This window comes from Nycticebus coucang, chromosome 6, assembly GCF_027406575.1.
Source record: "Nycticebus coucang isolate mNycCou1 chromosome 6, mNycCou1.pri, whole genome shotgun sequence".
Lineage (NCBI taxonomy): Eukaryota > Metazoa > Chordata > Mammalia > Primates > Lorisidae > Nycticebus > Nycticebus coucang.
Genome location: NC_069785.1, coordinates 51,910,734 through 51,930,173, shown reverse-complemented (window position 1 = coordinate 51,930,173; position 19,440 = coordinate 51,910,734). Strand labels below are relative to the sequence as shown.

General features: G+C 38.0%; 1 protein-coding gene across 3 annotated transcripts in view; it reads left to right on the top strand.

Annotated features, from left to right (window-relative positions):
- ATP8B4 (ATPase phospholipid transporting 8B4 (putative)) overlaps positions 1–19,440 on the top strand; it is a 285,374-nt gene that overhangs the window by 149,285 nt on the left and 116,649 nt on the right. For all 3 annotated transcript variants that reach the window (XM_053596147.1, XM_053596146.1, XM_053596148.1), the window contains 3 exons: positions 1,426–1,508; positions 10,250–10,408; positions 17,626–17,714. In XM_053596147.1, coding sequence (XP_053452122.1) covers positions 1,426–1,508; positions 10,250–10,408; positions 17,626–17,714 — 331 coding nt within the window. The remainder of the gene's footprint in view (positions 1–1,425; positions 1,509–10,249; positions 10,409–17,625; positions 17,715–19,440) is intronic.

The following is a 19,440-nucleotide window of genomic DNA, read 5'->3' as shown; positions in this document are numbered from 1 at the left end:
TTTTTCAAGTATCAGTGAAGCGTATGTGACTCTTCTTCCCCTTTTAGTTTTCACATTAGAAGGTAGAAGTGAGACATTGGAGAGAATCCTGAGGAAGTAATCAAAATGATGCTGAACTTTGATGAATGACATCATTTCAACACTTGGGAGAAGCATTAAAAACTAGTGTTGTCTGACCTAGATTGTGTGATTGACCATTTTGATTATTTGGACAGTTGCTTAATTGGATGTACGTATTAGTCCCGTAGCCTCTATGCCACTTGTTTCAGTCTTGTCCATCAAGCCCCAGCTCAATTTCTGCCTCATCTTCTCGACCTTGCAATCCCTACTCATCTCTGCCTCCTAGGAATTGGCAGATTTTGGTTAATAAGATTACTTTTAAACAAGCTAACTTAATTATACATCCAACTTAGTGTTTCCTGAAGAAAGCTATTTTACCAGTGGGTATTCCTTGAATTAGATTCATATTGTCCTACACCATTGTGAAACTTATTTGTAGATGGTTCTCTTGGGTATCTGCTTGTTGGCTCTCTAAAGTCTGTTATTTAACAGGCTGGCATGTAATGCCACATAGTGATATTTGATTTTTTACTTACCACTTGCTTCCTTCAAGAGCACAATAATTCTCTGGGGTAGCATTGAGTATCCTGGGTGACTATGGTATGTACTCAATCTATATTTGGGCTGAATGAACCCAACAGTAAATGTTTCCATGAAAGAGAGAACTTTGAACAGATGACCTTAAGCTATGGTAGATGAGAATTGGGATGACTTAGTGAAAATAGGGATGGAAAGACCTTAAAAACAAGACATGGATGAAGGCCATAGAATCTTCACTGCTTGCCATTTTATCACTCGAGAGCCATCTGTCCAATCGATGTGTAGTCACACCTATGAGATGATGACCAGATCACTTGGGCCTGCTGAGCTTGTCTGGTTGTCTGTTCTAGACTTATGGGTTTCTTGGATTGATTTTCAAAGAAAAAGAAAGCTATATTCCTTTTCCCATTTCAATTTCAGCTACTGTGAAATTAGCCATGACTGTCTTCTGCAAGTGAAACTCCTATGTGGATAGAACACTCTGGAGTGATATTGGCCCCCTTCATTTGGCAACTGTATTCCTACTCCTAATGTGTTTTGTAACTCATGCATTATGTCTGAGTGGGTTCAAATGAAACCATATTTATGTCCTCTGTTCTTTCAAACTGCAAAACAGATTACTGTGTTATACAGATGTGCAGTGGGTGCAATGCCAACTCTTAGGAGACTGAGAAGCCCCTCCCACTTTCCCTAGACAGTGTGAGAAGTGTGAATGACATTTCCAGGATTTCTTGAATTGGGTTTTGCTTATGCTGCTGATCACTTTGATAAGATGCTGCTAGGCTGGTCCACATAAAAATTCATGTTGTGTCATTAATTTCACAGTGAAACGAACCTTAAAGTCCGCCATGCGCTGTCAGTTACCTCAGAACTTGGAGCAGATATTAGCAGACTTGCAAGGTTTGATGGTAAGTGTTTTAAACAGACAAACAAACAAAAATCTCAAAACCAAAAACCAATGTAACAAACAAATTATCTGAGATTCAATTTATGTTTCATTTTATTTGGTGGAAGGACATAAAATTCACCAGCATCAAAGCCTGTAATCTCTTCTCACGCTAAAGAGTACAAATGTTTACCAAGAGGAGAATGACTTTATAGGTTCATCCTTCATTTCATCCTTGTTTCCTCTTCTCTAGATCTCACTCCCTTCCATCTCATAATGCCCTTCACTTGTGTGACCTTGAGCTCCCTGGACCCCTACCAGATTAGCTGAGGAGGAACATAGGCTACACTTTTATTAGCTCCCTAGATCTAACCACCCATTCATTTTCTGGCTCCACACTAGACTCTAAACTTCACGAAGTTCATTCTGCCTGATGTATTTCTGTACCTTGCATAGTGCCTGGCATAATGTCTTGGAGATAGTAGGTGTTCAGAAAAGATATTCTAATTTATTAAGCAGTTGGTCATCTGCTACCTTTTGTTTTAGGCCATGGTTTTATTATGTCCATGCTCACACCATTCAACTGAGTCCCCTGCTCCTCAGCATGGTTTCCCTTGCCTGTCCTTTTCTAGCTATGTCTTTTTCTTCTCTGTTAGAGTCATCCTTCTTAAGTATTCAGGAATGACCTCAAGATATTTTCCATTCTAGGGATATCTGCGTTTTATGACTGAGAGACTACAGAGAAACAAAATCCTTCAAGAGTCAAAGGGAAAAACATTAATGATAAGATTTTAGATGCCATGACAGGCTGTAAGGAGACTCTCTGAAGCCTCTGGCCACTCTTTGATGGTCTCCTACTTTCCCCATCTATAAGTCTGGGCCCTGAATATCAATATTTTTCCATACAGGTTGGCTTTATCTATTAATAAATCCTTATGAGCTTGAAATTGTCTTCTAAAAACTTTTTTGGGGGATCCACTACAGGAAAATGTAGGCAAGGGTCTTAGCATGATCCCTTGGGGTAAAGCACAGGCAAGTCTATATTGTAAAATTTCTCCAGTGTATATTTTAGAGCTTATATTGCCTGTGCTTTGTGTTTGCTTATAAATTCTGTCTGGATTCTGTTAATATTTTAATCTCAAATGAGTGTTATAACAAATGTTTATAGAAAAAATATTTTTCCAAAATGAGATTTAAGCGAGAGGAATAGCCATGAAAATGAATGGTCCAAGAAATATTTTGATTAAAATAAAACAAATTATACATTTTCTGCTAAGTGATTTTTCAATGAAATTTTACTATTATGTGAAGCCAAGAAAAGTAAATAGTGTTCATGAATCAAAATACTTGCTTAAAAATACCTCGTTGAATATTTGTAGAGTCCTAAAAGAGCAACCTAAATATAATTAACTATTTCTTTCCTTGACAGAATTGTACCTTTATACCTCTGTAAATCTATGAGAAGGTAGAAATTCATGATTTTTAGTATTTTTACTATCAGAAAGCAGAGAACGATTGTTAAAATTATCTGGTTCCCGTTTTTCATTGATGCTGGCCCAGATGCCCAACTCTATAATGCAGTTACAAACAACCCTGAAATCTTAGTGGCATAAACACAGTAAAGGTTTCTTTTTTTATTTTTATTTATGTTTTCCTCATGTCACATTCTGATGTGTGTTCAGTGGTCTTCTCCATCGTGTAACCATGGTCCCTAGACTAAGATTTACACAGATAGTACAGGATAAAGGTGAGATAAAAGAGATAACCCTGGCTTTTAATTGCTTCTTCCTCTCATATTTCTTTGGCTAGCATGAGTCACCTGACCCTGACCTAACCGCAAGGGAGGCCAGGAAATAACAAATATGGATGTTTGTTGAGCTCTGTCTTTATGACACCCTTCAAGAGTTGTGACCATGTGAATCAATGACAGGATATGTATTTACTAGATGTGACCTGAATTTGCTTCCTACAGAACAGACAATTCACTGAGTTGCCAAAGTATAACTGTTTTCCCAAATAAGGGCAACACAGCCTCTTTTTTCTATTATTCATACTTAAACTGTGGTCACTTTTCAGAAAACATGTAGTGAGGCTGGTACACTGCTGGGCTAAATGCCAGGTTTCTGCTAAATTTATTTTCTCATTCTTAAATCTTGGGTTGTATTTTAATCTACCTTAAAGTCTAAGGCCACATGGTGTTTTATGAGCTTATCCTTATTAAATGATTTACTGCTTCCAAGAAAGCATCTGAAGAATGAATAGATGGATTAAGGGAAAATAAATTAGATACAATAAACAAATTAGATTTCCTCAGTTAGCAAAATTTAAAGACCAACAGGGTGACGCAAGATGTGGTATGGAGAAGTCTTTGAAAGAGTGAGGATAATTAACAAACTCTAAATCCTTCCCACAATTGCCCTTGCTTTCCTGTAGCCTTCGATTGTTTCTCCATCCTCCTCTTTCCAAGCTCCAGTTTATACATTTCAATTTCAATCTCCCTTGTCTGTCACACACCACACACTATCTACACTTAGTTCACTAGCTACCCTATTTTACCAGTCTCCTCTGTCCTTCCTTCTGTGTACTCTTTCTTTTGATTCTTTTCCCATCTTCTTCTTCCACTTTTTATGTTATTTTCTTTACCGTCAATGTCCCTTTTTCTGTCATTATTTTTTCTGTTGTCATCATGCTCGCCATATTAATAGACTCCCTAAACACTTCCTAAGGATAAGATGCAAAATGAAGTGTGTACAATTATAAAATTTCTCTACATGTGTTATGAAGGTTCTTCTTATCCTTTCACTCTTTCTTCTTTTCCGACCCTCTGTATTTTGTCTTCTTTATTCACTTTTGCCTTAATGAAGTATCAGTAGATTTTAGGTTTTCCTCTGGTGACTAGGAGAAGACTTCCTTGAGTCATAGGAATCAAAACCAGATAGTGCATCCTTTAGTTTAAATTAATGTATAATATTAGCCTTGTTTACATTTGGAAATGCTCTGCCTAGCTTTGGAAAGGTATAATAGATGAGGCAGAGTCATGCCCTTTCCCGCGCTCAATCTGTGTATATCTTTGTGACTTCTGAGGAAATATGAGTATGGCATTATTTTTGCTTCTAGTTATTCTGTGCTTTTTGCTTCTGATACTTGCCAAAATGCTTTCTCTAGCACCAAACTTCAGTTTTCTGTCCTTGTATCATAAGTTTACATCTTCCAAGTATCTCAAGACTTGACTTTCCTACTCCTATGTCTAAAGAAGTCTCCACTAAGGACTTCAAATTGGGGACAGGACTTCAAAACTAAGGTGGGTTGGACCTCAGGATGTCTCTTGTAAGTCTCCCTGCCTCTCTACCTTTATATCTATACCCAAGGACAGTGTTTTGCTGGTGGCCTTCTTAGGCATTGCATAAGCTTACCTCTTTCATTCATTCGTGCAGTCACCCATTCATTCATTCAGCAAATATATATTTAACACAACGGCAAGGGATTTGCTAAGGACTTACCATCCCCAGTGGTTGGTAAGTCGGATCCAGACCCCACATTCGTAGAGCTTATATCTCAGGGAGAAGAAACACTGGAACTAGGGCTCATCTCCAAAGGAGCCTTTAATAAAATAAAGGTCCTAAAAATCTTAGGTCCTAAACATGATGTATATACCAGGCACCATGCTAAGTCATTGCACATATTGTCTTATTAAATCTTTGCAGATCTTGAAGGAAGAGATTATTGTTAGTGCCAGTGTATCAGTAATGAATCTGAGACCCAGGCAAACTGAATAACTTCCCAATGTCATATGGCTACTAAGTGGAGGAGCCAGAATATGAACACTGGACTGCTAGCAAAAGCTTATTCTGCAAAGGACACAAAACTCTAGGTTCTAAACTATGTGCATAGAAACAGCATTGGTGTGTTAGAGAAATTTAGCACAATAGCTTAGCTTAGCTCCTGGTCAGGGTAAGACATGAATTTTAAAAATATTCCAAACTGAGAGGTTCAAAATTAATTATCAGAGATAAAGTCCATCCAGGATTAGGATAATGTCATCATATATATATATATATATATATATATATATATATCTATATATAAAAATTTAATTTAATTTTTTTTTTCTTTTTGAGATAGAGTGTCATGTCACCCTTGGTAGAGTGCTGTGGTGTTATAGCTTACAGCAACCTCAAATATCTGGGCTTAAACTATTCTCTTGCCTCAGCCTTTCAGTAGCTGGGACTACAGGTGCCCGCCACAATGCCCAGCTATTTTTTTTGTTGTTGTTGCAGTTATTATTGTTGTTTAGCTGGCCCGGGCTGGGTTTGAACCCGCCAAATGCTGTAACCACTGTGCTACATGTGGTAAGCCATCATATAATATATATTTTTAAAGTAGTAATGTTCTTAGTGATTTTGAATGTCAGGATTCCTGATAAGAATTTATAGAAGAGTTGGCCAAAAACAGAAACCAGTACACAGGAGAAAGTTGGGTCTTGATAGGTAAATCCACTTATTTGAAAAGTTCTCATACAAATATTTTTAGGTATTTTAAACATCAGAAAAATAATATGTAGTCTGTTGAATTTTATAAGACTATTTTAACAAATATAAAAATAAATTAAGTCTTGATTTTCATGTTAAATTCTTATGGGAATTGAAAAGCTTTTTATAAATAAGTAACTGAAAATATTTGTCAATTATTATTGTGTAAACTGGACATTCTTATGCCTTGGGGAAAGCCCCGGATGTAAATTATCCAAATGTGTTTAAGAATCGTTTGCATATTGTTACTGACTGGACTGAGCTCTGTTTTTTGCAATTCATGACAAGTTTACATATTTTGTATAACTGTTAATACTGAATTCTTAACCAGGGAAAGGTTGACTCTTCATTCAGGAATCCTTGTATATTTTGTGGTTCTTTCTAAAGAATAGCATGTGTGTAATTAAAACACAGAAAAATAGCTTCTCTTTTTGGTTAAAAAAGAAAAAAATAGCTTGGTTAGCATCTTGTGACTTTTTAAAACTTACCAGATAGCTTTCCCAATCACCTGGACGGGAGCACAGCTCAGCAGCACAGCTGATGCATGAGACATAGACTCACTCCCTTATGTAAAGATGTGAAGAATAACTTCCCTCTATACTGTGCTGACGTGGTCATTATCCCGGTAATGAGGGGTGCCTCAGGCTTGATGGTCGAAGAATAATGAGGCTTTAGAAACTAGGAAGGTGTTGTTCTTCTTTCTAAGAAAAATATTTATCACAATCATCATGGCAAAACAGTACTGAGCAATCTCCTAAATTCCAAGAAGCTCTTGGCTAGAGAAATTCTTGAATAGCAATAGCGATGTCTTATTCAATGGCTAATTTGTCCTATGGAAGAGTTGCAGGGAAGATAATCAAGATGTATTGCTAATAATAATATACCTAAAGAAATGGAGTCAACTTCTCTGCAAAATCATAGAACACTGGGTACTGGGTTCTGTTTTTATGGTAAATTACGGATTTCCACGTTGAGGCATATATTTTAGTTTGAGAAGTCTATCAAGTTGATGATTAGCCAACCATCCGGCTGACTAAATTTAGAATGTTGAGGAAAGTCCAGAGTAAGATCTTACAGATTTTGTTAAGTAGGGGTCTAGAGCATTTATTTCTGTGATTGTAATATGGATGCATTGCTATCTACTTTCATGTCTTGTTTCTTTCTAGGAGCAAACAAATGTGACTAGCTAGTTTGAGTGTATCTATACTTCATTACTGACATGATTTGTCCCCCCCAATTGCATTATTTCTCAGTAAAGATGACTTTGTGCTCTAAACATGTATTCAGTAATGACTATGTAAGGAACAATGCGATTTTTCCTAAACTGTTTCCTCATCAGTTGTCAAACTGTTTACTGATACTTTCTCTTCTCTAATACGACTAGCAAGAGGAAAAAAAGTGTTTTCTCCTCATTATGTTGGGATTCTGGTTGCTTCTAATGTTTTTCAATGTCTTCACCTTTTCTCAGTGTTCTCAGGTCTATGTGCCTCCATTAGCCTTAGGTCAACCTAAGCCCCCGACTGTGGCTCAGCTGTTTGGTCTTCTAATCCCCTTTATCCTTACTACCATAGAAATATACTCACTTTCCCATTCATCTTAGATCTGCTCTAATGCTTATCTTCTTCCCAAGCTCTCTCTCGAAACCATGTGAATTTTTTTCTATCCATCTCTTCAACAAATATTTATTAAGATCCTACTATATAGACAGTATAATAGGTTATAAGCGGTGAATATGATGTTCTCATCAAAGGAAACTTTTCACCCCTTTTGGAAAAAGGTGGAAAAGAAACTGGGAAGCTTATGTTTTATGCTAACAAGGCTAACAAAGGAGAAGCTGAGCACTTCTGATGATTTAAAAGAATGTCTTTTGGCTTTGCTCCCACCATTTTGTTTTGACTGTGTTCTGTATTAGTACTTACATCACTGGGACCACACTCTTCGAAAAGGTCTGAATTGGGGTTTGGCCTTCAAGAACCCAGGCAGAACCCCTTGGCCTTGCTGCTTGTTCCTGTCTAGAACCACACCCTTGGTGTGAGGCCAGAGGTGGATAAGCCTTGGGGCCAGGGAGGAGGGAGCCACCACGTCCAAGGCTGTGTTTGCCTCCATGTCAGTCTTTGTTTGCGACAATAAAAATGATCACATTAGCCTGTTTCTTATATTCCTATTGGCAGGGATTATGTATCATGTTGTTTTTGCCCAAAGCACATTTTCTTTCTTCCTTTATTTTCTTTTCTTTTTTTTTTTTTTTTTTAGTGTCCAAGTTTGAAGCCTGAGAAATTGAGTCTTGGGTCAAGAAAGCTGGAATAAACTTTAACAGTTGCTGTCAACCTGTTATTTTAATGTAGGTTTTGCTGGTGATGCTTAATCCAAAGTTCTATAACTGAGGAGTAAAATTAGTAGTGAAGAAAAAAGAAATCGACTTCTGGGAATTTACAAAATGTCTCCTCTACAATGTACTTACCAAAATAACTTGAGCCAGCTTAAATCAGTTTTAATTTACTTTTTAATATCAGGGATAGGCAATAGGAGCTAACTAGAATTCAACCACTTCCCTCAGTAAGGTTATTTTTCTTAACTAAATCCTGCCAGCACTCTTTTAGCAGTGGATGTCTGGGAAGCTGCCAGTGAGTGCCCAAGTGCGGCAGTCTTTAGGCATACTTTCGTTGCATTGGGACAAGGCAGGCAGAGGGTGGAAAAGCAGTCCTGAGGCTGTGAGTCCTGCATTCCTTTCAGGATTCTGTTTTTGCTTTTTAGTGCAAAATTTGTTAAAGTTAGTAATCTGGTTGGTAAGATTTTTTTTTTGAGATAGGGTCTTACTGTGTTGCTCAAACTCCTGGCCTCAAGCAATCCTTCCCCCTGGGCCTGCTGAAGTGCTGGGATTACAGGCATGAGCCACGCTCCTGGCCCTATATCTAGACTTCTAAGTGGAAAACATAGCATTAAGGGAAAGAAGGGAACCCAATATAAAAAGCCTCTTTAAGTTCAGAGGAAGAGCAGGTGGAATCAGCATAGTACAGAGATTCTCTAGGCTCATCTGATCCTCTTTCCTTTCAATCAATGCTAAAGATATGCTACCCTTTTTATTTTCCATATGTTACATACATTTTATGTTCCAACCGGTCTTTTGACTGTTGATTAAATAAATGTATTTTTATTGTTTCTGAGAGAAAGGACTGTTGATTAAATAAATGTGTTTTTATTGTTTCTGAGAGAAAGGACCTTGTATGGACTAATTTTACCCCTGACTCTGGCCTGAACCCAGATTGGATCTAACTACAGCCTCCTTTTTCATGCCTTCCTTCTATCTTTTCCTTCCTCCCCTCCTTTCCTCTTTCTTCTCCCCCATTCTGTTCTTTCATGTCTTTGTACATATTGCTTCTAAAAATTTAACCTTACCTGTTTGCAGTGGAAATATATATTAATCTAATGATTATGTTTCGTGACAGGGGCTGTAAAGGATTATTTCTTGTTTCTTTTTCTATCGAGAGAACTCCCACCCCTAATGTCTGTTTTCTTATTGTAATAATGGAACAAATTGATTCATTGACTTGGAATAGGCATGCCCTTGATTTGGAATGGGCTTGGAATTAAAGAAACTAGAAACATCTTCTGGCCAGTTTGGGGCAAGTTATATGGTGCCTTTGAGAGTCCCTAGAACTCTGAATCTAATCAAGATAAGAAGCATAGAACAGCTGAAAGGAATCACACGCATTTTCAAACACATGTGGCAAACCAGGCCCAGGTTTCTCTGGGGTGGAATATAGTGAGACCTCTGAAATTCTGATTATGAACTTAGAAAGATGATTAACTTGGGTTGTGAAATGGGAACTATGCCATCTTGACCTGTGTAAAAGTTCATCTTCAGTTAAAAGATGAAATAAGAGAAACTTTTAGCACGGTTACTTCTCTATCTGTAAAAAAGTTATTTGTTACAAAGTAGAAGTGAAAATAAGCAATTTGTTTTTTTTTTTAAAGGAAAAACTATCTCAGATCTCTTGAGGTTTCTATTCCTGTTTGGCTAATCCAGAAAGCTATGTTTCAGAATATTTGACGGATTCCATCTTTGCCCTTCCCAGCCTATTGTTCCTAGCAGAATCCCATGTGTATAACACCCTGCTATCTAAAAGAGAAGAAAATGTACTGTATATGAGAAGTAGGTGGTAAAATAGGACTATGGGCTTCTAAAGAGAGTTTGGAGCGAGTCATAAAAAGGTTTGTTTTTCTTATTTTCCAGGGATTGTTGTCTGTGAGGCACCTAACAACAAGTTAGATAAATTCACGGGAGTCCTCTCGTGGAAGGGCTGCAAACACTCCCTCAGCAATGAGAAGATAATCCTGAGAGGCTGCGTCCTGAGGAACACCAGCTGGTGTTTCGGAATGGTTATTTTCGCAGGTACCGCTGATGGCTCAGGGCCAGATTTAAGTCTAAGGTTCTCCAAGTTCTGATGAGCACGATGCCTTTATTCCACGCAAAGTACTGCTCTGGAGTTGACTTCAGTCACTGCAAGACACCAGGGGAATATACTATCGCTCTGAAAATAGTCCAGGTGGCCCCACTGTGTGAGGAACCATTGCCATTGTTTTTAAAGGTGCTGGGACCTTACTTGCACAGATCACACAGTACTAGATACCTACTGCTTGATTTCTCTGTATTCACTCCTTGCCAGTCATCTCTGTCATTTTATGTATTCATCAGTTAGCCTTTAAAGTGGATAGAGGTATGAAAACAAGCCCCCTCTCTGCTGCTAATTTTGTAGTTTCTTGGAAAAGCCTTCTGGGAGATCTGACAATCATTTCTGTTTATATCCCATAGCTGCTTTTACTATTTGTAAACAGGAGAGTGGGTTCTGGAAAGACGGTGCGTGACGGAGGTGGCGTGGGAGCAGTGGGAGTTGCCTCTCACTCCTCTTGCCTACCATATTTCCGATTGTCTGCTTTATCTTTGTGGGCCCAAGGTGGCATTTCTCTTCCTAAGGAAGCTGACAGTAGCACCATTTCATAAAGCTACTCAAATTGTACTCTTGCTTCAATTGCCAGCCCTTGATTTTAAAAGTTCTGTTTATTGTGACACCAAATTAATACGTGTTTTGGGTCCGTGACTATATGAGCAATCAAAATCGGAATGTTTTTCTTAACTGACTTTACTCAATAACAACAAAATGTTCATTAAAGACTCTAAAGTGTTCCAAACCTAGAAAAGTCTTCCCAATTTCTCTTAAATACTCTCAGCTGTGGGTGTTAGTAAGGCTTTTGCTACTTGGGGCATTGCCATTGCAAGGACTTGGGAAATCCCTAGAAATGAGGCACTGTATGTGCTTTTATTTGGGGATGAATCTGGCCTCATGATTCTCTCATCGGATGCTTTTATTTTTCAGCCAGGGAAATAAACCTATTCTTATACATTTCCTTATCTATATCTTTCTTCCACACAGAAAAAGAGAAATAGGCTTGTCCATAAACCTCCCTGATTAAAGATGAGGAAACTGCTTAAAGATGAGGAAACTTCTTGAAGGTCATCTAACGGGAAATACCCTCTTGATTTGCTCCATGTCACCACAGAAATGGGGGTACTTCATCTTTGGGATGGGCCATAGCCCAGGATTTTGTTTGCATTTGTAAGATCTTGTTTGGAATGACTAAGTCAGGACTATAGTTCAGCTACTGCACGTCATGCTAGGACAGCTGTTGTGAGCCCCTGAGGGGACCAGTTCTCTTTCATAAGGTTGTTTCTGTGGGAAAGTTCTCTTACGTACAGGGAAGTGGCTGGTGAGTTGAGCAGGTCACCCTCCAAGGGAGTGTAACAGAAAGTTAATTGAATTAGGGTCAGGCAGATTTGGGTTCAGATTTGTTTACCAGCTGTAGCATGATAAGCCTTGGTTACTTAACCTTCCTGAGCTTTAGTTTCTGCTGTTGTAATGTGGGGATAATACTGAGTACCTTAGAGTCATGGTAAAGGCTCAGTGAGATCATGCATGTGGCAGAGAATGTCACTGTCAAAATGAACAACTGTCATTTTTCTTTCTTTTTTTTTTTTTTTTCTGCTACTTCTTTCAAATTCAATTCAGAGCATGCTGCCTACTCTACTGCTCTCTGGAACTTGGCAGTGGGGAGAGGAAAGCATCCTTTTCTTTTGTGTTGTAGCTAGGAGCTTCACTTGCAGGGTATCTTTATCAAGAGGATATTTGTAAAGCAGAACATACTGGCCTTGACTTTGGTCTGGCCACAAATGTTAATAGAAAGCTTAACTAAAACAATGGCAGGTAGAAGAATGAATGATTGGGCATTGATGCCAGAGTTGAACAGATGAATGTCTTAGAACTGCTAAGTCTTGAGTCATTTGGTTGGAGAACTACAGGGGATCCCCAAAATCACCAGGCATAGGGAAAATGGGCAATGATAGCCAAATGTATCCTATTTGCAAAATATTCGTTACAAAGTTTTTTAAAATATTTACAAAATTCTACTCTGTAATGAATATTTTGCAAATAAAGGTACATTTGGTTACAATTTCCCATTTCCCCTATGTGTGGTGATGTTTGGGACCCCCTATAGTTCCAGGGGAGCACCTAGCTCTTATGAAAAATATCTGATATGAATTATTAACTATTATAATAATTGCTGTATTATTACTCGAGTTAAACCTACTATTAAGAATTGTGCAAGGAATATAATTAATACAGACATGGTTTACTTTATAAACCTATAATTTATGACAGTCCAATATACATTCACAATTAGGTCTGGGAATGCCTTTTCTTTTCTACAGGAGAAGAAAAAGTCTTGTTTCTGAGTGCAAGAATCTCATTCACTTAAAGAACTGTAGGAGTCAGCACCCTGTTGGTATACAGTAGGTTTTTGTGCTGGATGTCTTTGATTTGCTTCTTCAGTTTTTCTCTCTACTTTTCCACCCCTCTCTCTGCCCCAGGAGTCTTACTTGTTTAGATGGTTTATTCCATCTGATAGATTTCCTTGAACTTTGGCTTCTGGTGGGTTTTGTCTTGGGGATTCCCAGGGAGAGATCAAAGTGAGAAAGAAGATGAACTCAAGGTGTTCACTTCCCAGGCCACCATCCTTGTGTGGTCACTTCAGGCTGTCTGGGTCTCTCATCACAAGGCTGTAAACTCTATATCCCTATCTCTCCAGTAACCACTCCCCCACCTCATCCTTTTCTGGCTTAAGTGGAGAAGCAGCTCGATTGCTGCTACTAAGCTCTTGGTTATTGCATTGATCTTTTGCTTCCCCTACAACGCACACATTTGTACAGAGATTCTTTATAAATAAACCCTCTTCTAATTATCTTTGCTTGATATGTCATCTGTTTCCTGTTAGGTTCCTGAATAAGACACTGTCTTAAATATACCTGGGTTGACTGTACATTCACCTGGATTAAAAAATAGTAGTTAAGAACAAGAACTGTAGAGTTAGATTAAGATTCAAATTCTGGCTCTGGCACTTGCTAGATGAAAAATCTTAAGCAAGTTAAATTCTTTAAGCCTCAGTTTCATTATTAGTGATCTGAGGATAATAGTACCTAATGCATTAGCTTCTTGTAAGCTTTAGATGAGATAATAAATTAAAAGCACATTGCCTAAAAAATGGCAGATGTTTGATAGATTTACAAGTTTACTAAAATTGCTTATTAAGTTCCTAGTATGCTGGGCATTGTGCTACTTACTCATTGGGGATTAAGAATATGAAAAAAATAATTGCAACACTTTGACTCATGTGGTTTTTAGCATAGTAGGGGAGAGAGAGAGAGAAATATTAACCTAAAGCCAAGGCATATCATGGACCAAAGTCCTATGGTAGGAGTGAGGAAAGTGAGGTCACAAGAGAAAGCTCATGTGGGACATGGAGCACAGAGTGTAGGATGGATATGTGACTGTGGATGCAGATGATCTGCTGGATGGACCTTGTGGTCTGTACAGAAATTTGGTCTTTATCCTAAGAGCTTGGGGGAGCCATTGCAAGTTTTAAACTGGTGGGGTCTATATGTGTTAAATTATAAAGGTTCACTCTTGCTCAAAGTGTTCGTAATGCTTGTAAAACAATAGCAGGTTCTGGAAAGAGTGCATGATTGGGGTGGAGGAGGAGAAAGATATTGATTAGTTATGGGGGCAGAGTGGATGCGGGGAGGCAAAGTCACTAGGCATTCACAGTTGAGAGAGGATGGTGTTTTGGATTAGGGAGGGGATTATGAAAATGGAGAGAGGCAAATTCAGAAACTTTTCAGAAGGTTGAATTGACAAGGTTGGATGACCAGATAAGGATGAGAGAGTATCAACTAGGACTCTTAGGTTTCTCCCACTTTCACAACTGGATGGAGGGTGGTGCCACTTTCTGAGATAAGAATTTGGAGGAAGGTCACAAACTAGACTGGTCAAGGGTGATTTGAGGGATGTTAGAAAGACCCAGGTGGAGATAACATATAGGCAACGAAATACATAGATTTAAATATATGGATTTAGAGCACAGAGGAGCAGTATGAGGTAGATATATACATTTGGTCTCTGTTATTAAAGCTAATGGTCTTAAAGCTATGGTCTTTGGTAAGATTGTCCAGGGAAGGTGGATTGAGTGAGGAAAGAAGGTGACCTTATACCTGAGTCTTAAGGAATTTTGGTGTTTATTGGGGCGAGCATTGTGGAAGACAGAGAAGGGACTACCAAGAAGTAGGAGGAAAGCAGGAAAATGCTGTAACACAGAAGCTAAGGGAAGAGTGTGTTTCAAAAGGATGGAATAGTCAATAGCATCAATGAATCCCCAACAATAAAAAACAAACAAACTTTTAACACAGTTGATTCTAGATGGAGGGCAAATGTGAAAGTGGAGTTGATGGATAAGGAGCGGCAGCTCCCACAGGAGTACGGGAATAGGAACTGATGAGGGGGAAGTGTGCCCCGAATTGGGGCAAACTAAACTTCCACACCACCATGGTATAAATTATTGTCATTGGAAAGGGCCTAGCCATTTCTTTTTTTTTTAATTCAGATTTTCTGTATTTTGTTGACTTTATCTTTTTGACATATCAAAAATTGTCAAGATATGTATATATGTATGTATATGTTTCTCTGTATACACACACCGGGTTTGATAATTTTTTGTTGTTGTTGTTGTTAAATCATAGCTGTGTACATTAAGGCAAAAAAAAAAAAAAGGCTACTGAGAAGCCAAAAGGTGATGGATATTGATGATAACACCAGATCTGTTTTGGTGTAGTGACTGGCCTAGAAACTAGGTTGAATAATTAGTGGGAGATGAGGACATAGGGGTGTCACGTGTAGAAAATTCTTTAAAGATGTTTGACCACAAGGGGAAGTAGAGATGTGTATATAAACAACTGTGGATATATTTAAATAAGTGCTTAACAACCCCTAAAGCGAATTCTTTATTAGTTTATGTGTGTTTGTGTGCCTAAGAAATGTAAATTTTAGCATTAAACTGGTCTGTCAATATTTCGGTCATTTATTTATTTATTTTTATTGTTTGGAATTCATTGCCGCTACAAATAATTAGGTTACATTGATTGCATTTTTCAGGTAAAGTCCCTCTTATAATTGTGTTCTGCCCCCAAGAGGTGTGCCATACACTGTGACCCCTCTCCTCTCCCCTCTACCTGCTCCCTTCTTCCCCTATCCCCTACCTTGTATTAGCTCATCTACTACCTTCATGTTAGAATTGGTACATTGGATTTTTGCTTCTCCATTCTTGTGATGCTTTACTAAGAAGAATGTGTTCCAACTCCATTGAGGTTAATACAAAAGATGTAAAGTCTACATCTTTTATCATGGCTGTGTAGTATTCTATGGTATACATATACCACAGCTTGTTAATCCATTCCTGGGTTGGTGGGCATTTAGGCTGTTTCCACATTTTGGCGATTGTAAATTGAGCTGCAATAAACAGTCTAGTGCAAGTGTCCTTATGATAAAAGGATTTCTTTCCTTCTGGGTAGATGCATAGTAATGGGTTTGCAGGATCAAATGGGAGGTCTAATTTGAGTTCTTTGAGGATTTTCCATGTTTCCTTCCAAAACGGCTGTACTAGTTTGCAGATCCACCAGCGGTGTCAAAGTGTTCCTTTCCCTCCACATGCACGCCAGCATCTGCAGTTTTGAGATTTTGTGATGTGGGCTATTCTCACTGAGTATAGGGTGATATCTCAAGGGGGGTTTGATTTGAATTTCTCTGATTATCAGGGAATATGAGCATTTTTCATAATGTTTGTTAACCATTCGTCTGACATCATCAGAGAAGGTTCTGTTCATATTTCTTACCCAGTGGTGGATGGGATTGTTTACTCTTTTTTTGTTGATTAATATGAGTTTTCTGTAGATTCTAGTCATCAACACTTTGTCAGATTCATACCCTGCAAATATCTTTTCCCATTCTGAAGGTTATCTATTTGCTTTGATTGTTGTGTCCTCAGCTGTGCAGAAGCTTTTCAGCTTAATGAAGTCCCATTACTATTTCAGTTTTTAACAATCACAAACTTTATTTAGTCTTTGTGATTTTTACTATAAAAGAAATATTTTCCACCCTGTATGTCCATGTGATTTTAATAAACAATTCTGATAAAATGTGGGTGGTCTTCTTTACACAGCAGTAGTTAGAAATAGGACACTGGGGTGCAGTTTACAACTCAAGACAATGAATCGTTATGAGACCCCAATCTTTGCTTCTATTTGTCTTTTAAGGTTTTACATATCCCTCCCTGACTTCTAGAATGGTATATGAGTTTATGTGCATCTCTTTTTTCTCCTTTCTTTCCTTTCTCCTTTTCTCCTGTATTAAATAGCCACATAGATTAATGATTATGGGAAGATTGTGTGGAGAGGGAACTCTGAAGTTAGTTTTAATTAAAATTTTATTGCTTCTATTTAGCATTCTCTCAATCCATAAGGAATTAGCAATCTATTTTAATATTATGCTTTCTTAATCATCTATTAATGCCCTGTAAAGCAGTTATAATACTTAGAATTCCTTAAACAAGGCACCTAGTAAGTATATCACGAGATAACGTGTTACCTGAAATAAATCTAATACAAGATTGAAGACAATTCTTGCCCTTAGAAAAGCACAGATTATTTACATATATGCAATGCATAGTATAAGTTTAAATTACTTGCTAATGTGTTTTTTGGAGTTATCTTAGTTTCTCCATTAAAGATACCACAAACCTTTTTTGGGACACAGGTCTAGAATGTGATTTCTTATCTTCCCATTTTGACCTCGGCGCTGTGAATTGTTTATGTTTCTGCATTCTTTGTAGTAATTCCAAGTTATTCTTCACTTTCATTGACTTCCTTGTCTTTAACTGCTTTAAATTAGGGCACATTCATGCATAGACTTTTGAAAAATAGCTTCTCTTAAACCTGTCAGCTACAATTTCTGTCTTTGATTTATCCTATTAAAAGGAGACCAGTTCTCTTGCAGTTTCCAGGATTGTTGTTAAACTGCTGGTTGAGCAATCATTTTTGCTCTTAATGAAAGTTATTTTTGAAACATATTTTTTTCTTTCAGAAGCATTTGATAGGAGTAGGAATTGATAACAATAATGCATAATATAATAATTTCAAAGTTGTAATTTACTTTTTTTTTTTTTTTGCAGGTCCTGATACTAAACTAATGCAGAACAGTGGTAAGACAAAGTTTAAAAGGACAAGCCTTGATAGATTGATGAATACTCTAGTACTATGGGTAAGTTATGAAATTAGGCAATATCACTAGTCATTGTTATTTCAATATATTTCTTGTATTTTGCTGGAAATTCTTTCAGAAGCCCACATTCTCCTTGTGGAGTTTGTATTTGGGGATTGTGCATTTGGGGCTCGGTTACACTGCCCTGTATTTTCTAGATTATGGTGATTTCCCAACCAGTGGTAGAATTATCATGAGAGGCAGGTTAGTGTTTATAGAAGTCTTTGTTGTCTTCCAAATTCCCTGTAGCCCCAAGGATTGAAAAACAAAACATGGTTTTATTATGTTATCCTTGTCTTACCCCTGCTGAAGTCTTCTCTATGCAGCTATGGACAGGGCTAGCTTCATGGGTCATGTGTAACTTATGAAGCCACCTAGGGCTCCATACTTAGAAGAGCTTTATGCTTGGTTTATACATCTGTCTACAAATTCTTAATAATTTTCCAACAAGGGGTTCCGCATTTTCATTTTGCACTGAACCCTGCAATCGATGCAGCTTGCTCTGCTCATGAATCTTCTGAAGCCCAAGTCACAGTTCTCCTCCTTCATCAAGGCTTTCAAACTTCTTTGGTCCCTGGTTATTTTCCTTATACAAATTTTCTTTCGGATGGAGACTTTACCTCTTTCATGTTTACTTGGATGGAGCTGGAACATATTCTTCTTAGCAAAGTATCTCAGGAATGGAAGAAAAAGTATCCAATGTACTCAGCCCTACTATGAAGCTAAATTATAGCTTTCACATGAAGGCTATGATCCAACTATAGCACAAGACTATGAGGAAAGGGCCAAGGAAGGGGAAGGGAGGAGGGAGTTTAGGGTGGAGGGAAGGTAATGGGTGGGGCCACACCTATGGTGCATCTTAGAATGGGTACAGGTGAAACTTACTAAATGCAGAATACAAATGTCTACATACAATAACTAAGAAAATGCCATGAAGGCTGCGTTGAACAGTTTGATGAGAATATTTCAGATTGTATATGAAACCAGCACATTGTACCCCTTGATTGCACTAATGTACACAGCTATGATTTAACAATAAAAAAAATACATTTTTCTTTAAACAATCAAAAAAAATTTTCTTTCACTTTTGAATTTTGGAAAATCAAGAAGATGGTAGATCTTCTCTACCATCATTTACCAAAATATTCAGATATTCCTTCTGGTTTTTTTTTTTTGTAGAGATATAGTCTCACTTTATGGCCCTCTGTAGAGTGCCGTGGCCTCACACAGCTTACAGCAACCTCCAACTCCTGGGCTTAAGCAATTCTCTTGCCTCAGCCTCCCGAGCAGCTGAGACTACAGGCGCCCACCACAACGCCCGGCTATCAGATATTCCTTCTGTTCCTTCTTTTACATTGTTATCTGGCTCCCTGTGCAGTATTCCTTTGTCTCTGGATGAGACATGTAGGCTCTTGTCTGTAGGTGTTAAGTTTGAAGACAGTGAGTTTGGAATATAAGGACAGTGACTTTGAACCATGTTCCCCCATGGGCCTCATCACAGAACCATGATCATAAAGAACCTGAGCTCAGTATGTATTTGCTGAACTGATATGTGATAGTTGGACTCTGAATAAGAATGAAAGTGACACCTGCTGGGCACAGAATATTGGTGTTTCACTTTCCAAACCACTCTCCAGTGGCTAGGAGGGTGAGCTTTCCTCCAATTATACCAGGCTCTTTGGTACAGAGTCCATGAGGCCAAGAGGATGTGCCCATGAAGAGCTTG